Genomic DNA, 12,231 nt, shown 5'->3' on the forward strand with positions numbered 1-12,231 from the left:
GGTTCCTCACGAGTTTCTATTCAAGTCAGAGAGACAGAGAGTAGATACATGAACAATTAATAAGACAATGTCAGCTAGGGATAAATGCTAGAAAGAAAATGAAAATGGGATGGAGCAGAAAGGCAGGAAAGGATAAGGAAGCTGTCATTACTTGAGCTAGGAAGGTCAGGAAATGCTTCTCTGAGGTGATATGTGGGTTTCCATCTCAGTGATAAAACTGCATGGTGAATTTTACTGGGCCAGAATTTTTAAATATTGACAGATTAAAAACAAATTACTGTATATTTAACATATAATTGTAAATACCAAATAAGACAGAAGAGTATAGTGTTAGGAGAGTGGGTTTAGATCTGAGTTTTAAGTTATTCTGCCACTAACCAGCTAAGAGGCCTAGGGCAAGTTGCTTAACTTCTCAAAGCTTAGTGCCTCATCTACAAAAATGGGCATAGTAACTACCTCAGACATCAACAAATAGTTTACTCTGTTATAGTTACTGTGTAGGTGTAGGCAGTCCCTTGGAGTCATGTATTCAGTATCTTTATTCTTTGTTAGACATTAAGCTCTATGTGGTTATTCTTATTACCATTGCTGCATAATAAACCACCCCAAAAGTTAGTGGCATAAACAAAATTATTTTATAATGCGCATGGTTCTGTGGGTCAGGAATTCAAAGAAGGCACAGTGGGAAAGTTGTATTACTGCTTCCATGATGTTTGGGGCTTCAGCTGAACTGGTTATTTCTCCATGTGGTCTGTCTTCATGGGCTAGTACGGGCTTCCTCACAAAAAGAGCTGGATTCCAAGAGTGAGCGCACTAAAAAGACATGGTGGAAATGCATAGCATTTTTATCATCTAGCATTACAAGTCACATAGCACCACTTCCTCCAAACTCTGTGTGGGCATGTTCAAGGAGAAAGGACATTAACTGCTGCCCTGCTGCTCCCAATGCAAGAATGTTGTGTCACTTTGTAAGAAGAGCCTGTGGAATGGGAGGTATTATTGCAACCATCTTTGAGAAGTATAGTCTGCCCCAGGAAGCCAGGACCATTGTTGTCTTATTCATGCTTATTTGTTGAAAGAAGAATGGTACACATGATCATTGTGATCCCAGCCATTTTTTAGCTTATAGTCTGAAGACTGTAAGACAAGTAAGCAGACAATTACATGACACTGTGATATGTACTGTGAACAGGGAAACCAGGTCACTAGGAGCACGTATAAGGGCAACTTGAGGCAGGTGACTGTGCTGTGATGATTAAATGAAAAAAAAAAAAAAGGTACTTAATATTGTGTTACGAATTTAGAAAGTATTAGTTAATGTTTATTATTATGTCCTCCCAAAGAATAATTGTTCCTGAAAGGAATTAATATTTTAAAATTTCATTTTTTATATCTTGTGGGTATGGATTCTTGGGAAATAGATTATAGACCACCCACTGCACCTCCCAAAAAAGTTCTACCTAGAGCAGTGGTCCTTGAAAAACTTGATGAGTAAGATTTCTTTCCAGATGTGTAAGTAGCTTTGGCTTTTTCCAGAAAATGGCCTTGTGGTTTGCAGAGAGGAGAGACTGAATGACTCTCCCATTTTCATTAAGGAGTACAGTTGTGTGGTGTGAGCACTGGATAGGAATCAGGAGGCCTGGATTTTAGTCCTGGTCAGACCATGCAGCCAGCTGTGATCTTCCCTGGAGCCCATTTATTAAGTGAGAGATTAAACTAGAAATTATTCCTAAGAGTTCTTCCAGCTCTAACACATTAGAGTTCTAAAATAATTTTGTTATTCTCCATGTGCTAAAAATTTGGAATATATTACCTATGGAAAGAAGTATAATGACTAACTTTTACTGTACATTTTGTATATTCCAGGCATTGTTCTGTGCATTTTTCACATATTGGCTGGTTTAATCCTCATAATAACCTGAGATAGAGAATAATATTATCATCTCCATTTCACAGATAATGTAAAATAGGGCACAGGAGTCACACAGCTAGTAAGTGGGCTAACTGGGCCACAAATCCCAAAGCCAGTGCTCTTAACCAATAAGTATACCACTCCTGCCTCTGAGTGCAGAAACTCCTTTGAAGACTTTAAAGGAGAAAAGAGAAAGCTGTCAGTGGAGGCGATTCATGTGTTCTCCTGCCTGAAACAGAAATGGATGATTGTCAAGTCTCCGGAATAAAAATTTGGCACTGGCACATGGAATGTTTACCTTCCACACCATGTCTGTCCTATTCACATTCACAACAACCCTACGGGATAGATATTTTTGTTAGCTATATTTTGCATTTGTGAAAACAGTAAGTGGCTAAACTAGGATTCCAACCCAGGTGTTAAATTAAAACTCTTCCTCAAAGTCTGACTGCAGACAGATTTTTTTAACTACTATGTTATTCTACCTCTCAGGTACAGTGTTCCCGTTTTAGAGGCTTGGCTGCTAGCTCTGACACTTGACCTTTTCTTTTGTAAGCTGGGAGGAAAGTGGATAATACTTTTCTGATGTCTTTAGTTTACACTCATGACTTACTCTTAGGGCAGCTAGGTAAGTGTTGGGTATGAGAAAAGCATGTTAATTAGAAATCAGGAGACCTAAATTCTGGTTGTGGCTTCCTTTGTAGCCTTGGGTAGGCTCTGCCCTTTTGTAGGCCTTTGTAATATGAGAGGATTGGACTAATTGATCTCTAGGTTTGTGCTGTCCAATATGTAGCACTAGCCACATGTCACTCTTAAATTTTAAATTAATTAAAAGTAAATACAATTAAAAATTTAGCTCCTCAGTTATAGTATATTTCAAGTACTCAATAGCCACCTATGGCTTGTGGTTACCATTTTGAGCAGTGCAGATATGGAACATGTCCATTATTGCAGAGAATTCTGTTGAACAGCACTGCCTGCAGAGGGGCTCTCAGTAATAACCTCTTGTGACTCTAAGTTTTGTCAGCTGGCTTCTGAGTAGCCCAGTTGATGGAGAAATTTTATTTTATCTGATATTACTCTAGCTTCCCTGACTTTCTTTTGGCTGATATTTGCCTGGTATATATTTTTCAATCATTTTATTTTTGACTTATAAATCCTTCTGTTTTAGGTGCTTTTGTAAATATGTAGTTTGTTGTTGTTGTTGTTAACCAAAATCCGACCATTTCTGTCTTAACTCTAACTGGCAAGTTTAGTCCACTTATGTTTGTGGTGATTATCGACAGAGCTGGTCTTATTTATTTCATCCGGTTTCCATTGCTACTGTTTTTCCTATGTTTTTTTCTCTTTTTGTGCCCTTCCTTTGAGGGTTGAGTATTTACTTGTCTTATTTTGTTTTATCTCCTTTATTGGTTTGGAAGTTGGCACCTAGTTCTTTTAGTGGTTACTCTCAAAGTTTTACTTGAATACCTAAAAATATCTAACATTAATATCTTAACCTCTCAATGGTAAGAGGGCCCTAGAACATTTTAACTTCAGTCACTTACTCTTTACTTATAGCAGTTGTTGTCCAGTATTTTAGTTGTCTTTTTTTTTTTTAACTCTTCAAATTGAGCATTAAGATTTTTATACAGATAGTATTTAGGTTTATCTACATGTTGACCAGTTAATTTGCTCACTGTTCCTTGTATCTAAGCTTCATTCTGGAATCCCTTCCTGAAATGTGCCCTTTATCCTTTTAGTTTCTCTGGTTCTTCTCTCTTAGGGGACCATTTCATATTTCCTCTTACTTCTTCAAACCTCCAGTACTTATAACACAATCTTTGTTTTTAGCTGATGACCATGCTTCTTATTTAACAGAAGACAAAGAATCAGAAGAGGCCTTTCAAAAATTGTCACTATATGCTTACCCGCCTTATAGCACCAGTATCCACATATTCTTCCTTTTCTGTCCTGGATAAACTACCTATGCTCCTAGAAAAGGCTAATCCCTTCACTTGAGTGCTAAATTCCATTTTATTTTGTCTACTCAAGATATTTTTTACTCCTTTCTTGTCCAGTATCATCAGATTTTCTATCATTATTATATCATTTCTGTCAGCTTTCAACATCCTCTACTTTCCTCCATATTAAATTAAAACTCTTCCTCAATTCTCAGCTCTCCCTAACAATGGCCCCTTGTATAGCAAAATTCTTTGAAAGAGTTGTATGTACTAGTTCTCTAATTCTTCTCATGGGCTATCTTGATCTTGCTCTAATCATGCTTTCATCCTTACTCCTCTGTTGAAACTGGTCTTGTTATGGTCAGCATTGTTCTCCATTTGCTAATTCCAGTGGTTATTTCTGATTTCACAGAAATATTGGAGTCAGTTGATCCTCCTTCCTTCTTGAAGCATCTTGGAACACTTGGATTCTAGGACTCCATGCACTGCTGGTTTTCTGCTGATCTCACTGGCAGTTCCTTCTCATGGCCTTGGCTGATTCTTTATCAACCCTTACCGCGGAATGTTACAGGGCTCTTGGACTCCCTCTCTATTGGTACTCACTCTCTCAGTGATCTTATTAAGTCTTAGCCTTTAAGTAATATCCATATGCTGATAACTGTCCTTTGAATTCCAGGCTTAGATATTCAGTTGCTTATTTAACATCTCTATTGGATGCCCAGTAAGCATCTCAAAATGAACATATTCAAATCCATACTCTTAATGTTTCTTTCCAAAACTCACTCTACCTGTTCTCTGTTAATGGCAACATCATTCTTCCAGTTGCCCAGGCCAGAAACCTTAGAGTTGTCCTTAACTTCTCTCACCTTATATCTGTAGCAAAATCCTTTTGATTTTGCCTTCAAAATATATCCAGAATTCAAAAGCTGGTCCAAACCACCTTCGTTGTTTGCCTGGATTATTGCAATTACCACTTTACTAGTCTCTTTTGCTTTTGCTTTTCTCTCCTGTATTAGTTTGCTAGGGCTGCAAAGTACCACAAACTGCGTGGCTTAAACAAGAGAAATTTATAGTCTCAAGTTCCAAAGGCTAGAAGTCCGAAATCAAGGTATTGAAAGATTTGGTTCCTTTTGAAGGCTGAGAGAAGGATCTATGCCAAACCTCTCTCCTTGTCGATGGCTGTGTTTTTCCTGTGCACATATCTATTCCCACATTTCCCCTTTTTATATAGAGACCAGTCATGTTGAGTTTGAGCCCATCCTGATGACGTTATTTTCACTCAATTACCTCTGTAAAGACCTTATTACTAAGTAAGATCACAGTCTGAGATATTGAGAGTCAGGACTCCAATACTTCTTTCTTGGAAGGAAACAGTTCAACCCATAACAACCCCTGTAGTCTGTTTTCTGTACAGAAGCCAGAGCAATCCTGTTAAAACAAATCACATATTATAATAAAAGCCAGAGTCGTTACAGTGGCCTACCAGGCCCTGAATCGTTTGCTCCTTCCCTTGCCTCTTTGTTTTTACCTCCTTCTACTTTGAAGGGCAGCATTGTGTAGTGCTTAAAAACAAGAATTCTGGACCCACCTCTGAAACTCACTAGCTATCTGAACTTGGGAAAGTTACTTAAACTTTATGCCTTAGTATTATAATCTGTAAAATGGGATGAATAAGAGTACCTGCCTCTGAGGATATTATGAGGATCAGTATTTTCAAAGTACATAGAGTAGTGCCTGGCATATTAATAGCAAATACTTGTAGGAATTCTCCAGTCCTAAGCTCTTTAATGTATTCATTTATTTAATCCTCATAGCAACCCTATGAGGTAGCTACTATTGTTATCCTCATTAACAGCTGAGGAAACTTGAGGTTAAGTAACTTGGCCAAAGTCACAGAGCTAGTAAGCTGCAGAACTAAGATTCATGCCCAGGCAGTCTAGGTCTAGAGTCCATGCTCATAACCACTACACAATATTGCTCAATAAATATTTATTTATTTATTGAAATAATGAGTGATGTATACCTGATAACAAGAAAATATCTCAATCTAATAATGTGTATTTTACCCTTATTCTTTTATTTTTAAATTAAATTAAATTTAATTTTTTTAAGTTTATTGGGGTAACATTGGTTAATACAATCGTATAATTTTCGGGTGTGCATTATACTTTGACATCTATATATTCTATTGTGTGATTACCACCCAGAGTTCAGTTTCCTTCAGCTACCATATATTTGATCCCCTTTACCCACTTCACCCTCCCTCAACTTCCCTATATTTGACCCCCTTTACCCTGTCTACTTCTTCCCTCCTTCTCCACCCTCTACCCTCTGGTAACCACAAGTCCATTGTCCATGTCCCTGAGTCTCTGTTTGACCTGTTCATTTGTTGCTTTTAGGTTTATATCCCACATATAAGTGATAATCATGTGATTTTCTACTTTTTCAGTCTGGCTTATTTTGCTTAGCATGATTATCTCGAGGTCCATCCATGTTGTCGCAAATGGCAGTATTTCATCTCTTCTTATGGCTGAGTAATATTCCATTGTATATATGTACCACAGCTTCTTTAGCCAATCATCTATCGTAGGACACTTAGGTTGCTTCCATGTCCTGGCCACTGTGAATAGTGCTGCTATAAACATCGGTGTGCAAATCTCTTTTTGAATATGGGTTTTCAAGTCTTTGGGGTAAATACCCAGTAGAGAGATTGCTGGATCATATTCTTAGTTGTTTGAGGAACCTCCATTCTGTTTTCCATAGTGGCTGTACCAATTTGCAGTCCCACCAGCAGTGAATGAGGGTTCCTTTTTCTCCACATCCTCTCCAACATTTGTTATTACTTGTTCTCTTGATTATAGCTATTCTAACAGGTGCGAGAAGGTATCTCATTGTGGTTTTGATTTGCATTTCTCTAATAATTAGCGATGTTGAGCATCTTTTCATATATTTGTTGACCATTTGTGTGTCCTCTAGGGAGAAGTTTCTGTTCAGGTCCTCTGCCCATTTTTTGATTGGATTGTTTGTTTTTTTGTTGTTATTGAGTCATATGAGTTCTTTTCATATTTTGGATATTAGGCCCTTATCAGAGGTGTTGCTTGCAAATATATTTTCCCATTCAGATGGTTGTCTCTTTACCTTGTTGATGATTTCTTTTGCTGAGCAGAAGCTATTTTGTCCTTATTCTTAAAAGATAGTTTTGCTAGGCACATAAGTCTCAGTTTAGAGATTTTTTTTTCAGCATTTTGAAGATGATATTCCTCTGTCTTCTGATTTCTAGTTCGTTCCTATAAAAATATTGACCTTTTGTAGGAAATATATCATTTCTCTTTGAAATAACTTTTAAGATCTTAATATTTTTGTTGTTGTACAGTTTCACTACAATTTAAGTGTGTGTGTATTTTGTTTTTGTAATTGCCCCAGGTATTACATATCGTACTGCTTATATCTGCAGATTTATGGTTTATCTCAGTTCTTGAAAATTCTTAGCCATTATCTTTTTTCTTTTTAAAAAATTCAAATTTATTTTTAAGTAGGTAATATATTAAATAAATCCATTAAAAGATATGTTTTTCCTCCCACTGTTGTTCCCCAGTCACCTAGTATCCCACCCCAGTAATATAATCTCTTCAAACATATTGTTTTCCTTCATCTTTTTATTCTGAGACACCAATTTTATATATACTGGTCTTTCTTATCTATCCTATATCTCTTGGCCTCTTCATATTTTCTATCTACTTATCTCTCTGTGCTGCATTCTGGATAACTTCTGATCTATCTCTACACCTGTCTCTAATTTCCTGTTTTAACCTATCCACTGAATTATTTTTTAATTAATAGTTTTTTTTCCAAGCAGTTTAAGGTCTATAGAAAAATTGATTGGAAAATATGAAGTTCCCATGTAAGCCCTCACCTCTCCACCTCCCCTCCACTCCAGTTTCCTCTATTAACATCTTGCATCAGTGTGGTACATTTGTTACAATTGATGAACTAGTGTTGATACATTATTTTTAACTAAAGTCCATGGTTTACATTAGGGTTCACTCTTTGTGCTGTACATTCATTCTATGGGTTTTGATAAATGTATAATAACATATGTATTAGTTTGCTAGGGCTGCCATAACAAATGCCACAAACTTGGTTAAACAACAAATTTATTTTCTCACAATTTTGGAGGCTAGATGTTCAAGCAAGATCAAGTGTTTGGCAGAGTTGGTTTCTTCTTGTAGATGGGTATCTTCTTTCTATATCTTCACATGGTCTTCCCTCTATATGTGTGTGTTCTAATTTGTTTTTCTAAAACATACTGGATTAAGTCCCACCCTAATGACCTCATTTGAACTTAATTACCCCTTTAAAGACCCTGTCTCCAAATACAGTCACATTCTGAGGTGCAGCGGGTTGAGACTTCAACGTACTGAATTTGATGGGGGAAACACAATTTAGCCCATAACAAGCAATATATATTGGCCATTACGGAATCACATAGAATAGTTCTTTGCCCTACCTATTCACCTCTCCCTCCCCATGAACCTCTGGCAACCATTGATCCTTTTACTATTTCCATAGTTTTGCCTTGTCCAGAATGTGTCATAGTTGAAATTATGCATTATGTAGCCTTTTCATATTGGCATCTTTCACTTAGCAATATGCATTTAAGTTTTCTCATCTTTTGTGGCTGAATAACTCATTTCTTTTTATCCATAAATATCCATTGATCTTATATGTCAACAACTACGTTTTTAATTTCTAAAATTTCTGTTTTGTGCTTTTATAGATTTGCCTGTTTATGTGTTGTTGCTTGCCCATTTTTGTGATCCCATGTGTTATTTCTTTAAATGTTCATACGTAGTTATTTTTGTATTTTGTGGCTGATAATTCTAATCTTTGAAGATCTCGGGTCTAAATCTATTTGTTGCTTCTGCTGAGTATTACTTGTAGTAATTTGTTCTTTTACATGTTTAGGTATCTATGATTGTGAGCTCGTAATGGTTATTGATCATTGGCTATCCTGGAAGCCTAAAGTGGCGAATGCTTTTCTCCACAAAGATTTGGCATTTGATTTTTCTGGAAACCAGGGGTTACTATTGATCTGGAATTGCTCAAGTCTCTTTCGACAGTGGAATCACTTAGTCTCTTTTGACAATGGGTTAACATTTTGAAAGTCCATTTTATTTCAGGTTTATCTCCTTCATTTTGCCACATCATAATGGACATTTGCTTTTCAGGTCAGCCTTACCTTTTACTTGTTGGTCACTGATTATCATCTGGTTTTATTTTATTTTATTTTATTTTATTTTATTTTATTTTATTTTATTTTATTTTATTTTATTTTATTTAGTTATTTTTAATTGAAGAAATTATTTTAATTTTTTTCCCCTGTCTACCTCATCTGGTTTTAGCTTACTTTGTTTTTGTGTTATTACTGTGAGCCCAGGAAGTACATTTTGAAAGTCTGCTTTATTTAGGATTTTATTGTTTTCTAGGTGGATATCCCTCTAGACTGTCTAATTGGGCATCCTGCCAAAGGAGAAGTCAGTTGCCTGAGTTTAAGTATTGACAGGTAGAATGATGATGATCACATTAGGCACTTTCCAATTCTCCTGAGCATCCCCCCAATTTCACCCTCACTTAATCATACATTCTTTAGAATTAGACTTTGGGCCCTAGGTAAGTGATACATTTTCTCTTGGCCAGCAGTCCAGGCTATTGGGAATTAAAAGGGATGATGGTTAATTTGGATTCTGCCTCCATGTGCTAATCTGAATGAGCTGTTTATTTCTCAGTTCTTGCTCTGCACTTATTTGAATTTATTTCCAGGAAAGAAAAGCCTGGAAGACAGTATAATAACTGAAAAGTCATAAAATTGAAGTTTAAATCCCAGCTTGGCAATTTACCGGCTATTTGACCTGGTATAGGTTATGTAACTTCTATGAGCCTCAGAAGTCTCAACTGTAAAGAATAACAAAAGCTGCTATTTACTGATCATTTATAATATGCTAAGCACTGTAACAAGTTATATATAAATATTTAATATTCAGGAACAACCTTATGAGACATAGCTATTATTATACATATTTTAATAAGAAAATGGAAGTATAGAAAGGTTAAATAAAAGATTATTATAAACTATTGCCAAATTTAAATGATAACACATGGTGTGCCAGGCACATATAAAGTGATCAATAAATAATAGCTAGCATTATTATGATCACTAATATTTTCCAGATATAAAATTAAGTCATTCATGTGATATGGCCTAAATAAGTTTCATTTACTCTCAATAAACATTTTATGAAGCACTTACTATGGCCATGTGCTAAATGCTAGGGAAACAGGAGGGAATAAGACAGGTATGGTCCCAGCCCTTAGGGAATTCCCTTTAGAGTGTGGGAGACAGACACATCAACATTTACAATACAGCCTGAGAAGTGCTGTTGTGAGGCAAGAATAGGGTGCTTTGGGATTCAGGGAGTTTTTACCAGAAGAAACGCCCTCTAGGTTTTTACTTGAAGAATGAATTGGAGGTGAGGGTGGAAGGAAAGGCAGAAGAAGCAGTGACTATGAAGGCTGTAGGGGAGAAAGTGCATGCTGCATTTAAGAAAAGGAAAGTAACTTTGTGTGTAGGATTTTAGGAAAAGTGCAGAAAGTGAGCCTGGAGAGGTGGGCAGATGCCATATTCTGAAAGACTTTGTAAGTCATGCTACGAGAATTTGACCTTTCTCTTTAGGGCATTAGTAAGCCTCTGAAAGTTTACCAGCAGAGATGTGCTTTTAAAATGTCACTGGCTGAAATGTGGGAAAGATAGTTGTTATTATCTTGATTTATAGATGAAGAAATTGGGACTTGGAGAGCTTACTTCATTCATAAAATTTCCACATTTTGTGTGAATTTAATAGGAAGTGGAGTCACACATCCATGTTTTTCTGACTCTAAAGCTGTATTGCTGTATTGTCTCCGACTAGTAATGATTTGTTTTGCCTTGCTTAATGTTTACTCATTTATTCTTACAGAATTATTTGCATACTCTGTTAATTTACAAATCATTTTACACCTAGTATTAATTGAATCTCATTAAAAACTATGAATAGGCAATATTATCTCCATTTTACAGGTCTGAAAAGTGAGACTTGAGGTATGGGACTGTCCATGGTCCCACACACCCAGAAAGTGATAGAGCTGGGACTTGAACACCATGCTTTTGGCAGAGGAAAGCCTTTTATATCGTCGAACATGCCACACTTCTTTCTTGGGTCTTTGCCCTTTGTTCCCGTATGAATGTTTATAAGGCTCTTTCCTTCCAGGTTTTGGAGATCACATTCATTGGAGGACACTAGAAGATGGAAAGAGAGAAGCAGCCGCCAGGTACAAGATATGGTTTTAGGTTATTTATGGTGGTAAAACACTTTCCAGACGTCAACTTAGCATTAATTTCAAGTGAAGGTTATGCCAATGCAGAGCAAGAACTGGGTAGTTGCCTGGTAACAACAGTAATACTATCTAACATATATTAAGTGCTTACTATGCACAAGACAGTGAATTAACTTATTTAATTTTCACAATAACTCCTTTGATGTGGGTATCATCGTTATCTTCATTTTAGAAATGAGAAAACTAAGGCACAGAGCTGTTAAGTAAGTTGTTCAAGATCACACAGCCAGTAAGTTGTGAAGCCAAGATTCAGATGTAGGCATTCTGGCTTCAGAACCTGTACTCAATAGTAAACCTTACACCCTAACAGTCTCAAGTTAATATTCTCAGATTCAAAGTAGATTTAGTCTATGCACAGACAACTCATACAAAGGAGGAGGAAAAGGCAGACCAGGGGAGAGAAGGCTAAACATTAAGCTCAATGCTTTATATGCATTAATGTATTTAATCCTCACAGCCTACGAGGTTGGTTCAGCCTGTGAAGAAATGACTTATTTCACAGGCTGAAATTATTTTTTTACAGGAGAAGAAATTGACATACAGAATGGTTAAATAACTTGACAATAGTTTACACAGCTTGGAAGTGGCAGAGCCGAGACTTGAATGTTCTCTACTATACTGTACTGGAGAGATACAAAGACCCAATATATATGCACCTACTTTATACATGCACACACTTGCACAGAAACTCACACTTCTACACCTACCAAGCTATATTGCTTGCTTATGCTAGAACAGACCCTGCGGCTTCATGGCTGAGTCTCACACCTGCAGGAGTAGGGTTGCCAGATCTAGCAAATAAAAATAATGGATGCCCAGTTAAATTTGAATTTCAGGTAAACAATTTTAAATATGCCCCATGCAATATTTGAGACATACTTATATTTAAAAAACCCAACATTTTTTGTTGTTTATCTGAAATTCAAATTTAACTAGGCATCTTGT

The 12,231-nt window shown here is 36.5% G+C and overlaps 1 protein-coding gene across 1 annotated transcript in view; it reads left to right on the forward strand.

Annotated features, from left to right (window-relative positions):
* The window catches only part of TXNDC12 (thioredoxin domain containing 12), a 24,194-nt gene that overhangs the window by 1,450 nt on the left and 10,513 nt on the right, over nt 1–12,231 (forward strand). Inside the window, exon 2 of the mRNA XM_011370499.2 lies at nt 11,160–11,220. Coding sequence (XP_011368801.1) covers nt 11,160–11,220 — 61 coding nt within the window. The remainder of the gene's footprint in view (nt 1–11,159; nt 11,221–12,231) is intronic.

Source organism: Pteropus vampyrus, unplaced genomic scaffold, assembly GCF_000151845.1.
Source record: "Pteropus vampyrus isolate Shadow unplaced genomic scaffold, Pvam_2.0 Scaffold170, whole genome shotgun sequence".
NCBI classification, from domain to species: Eukaryota; Metazoa; Chordata; class Mammalia; order Chiroptera; family Pteropodidae; genus Pteropus; species Pteropus vampyrus.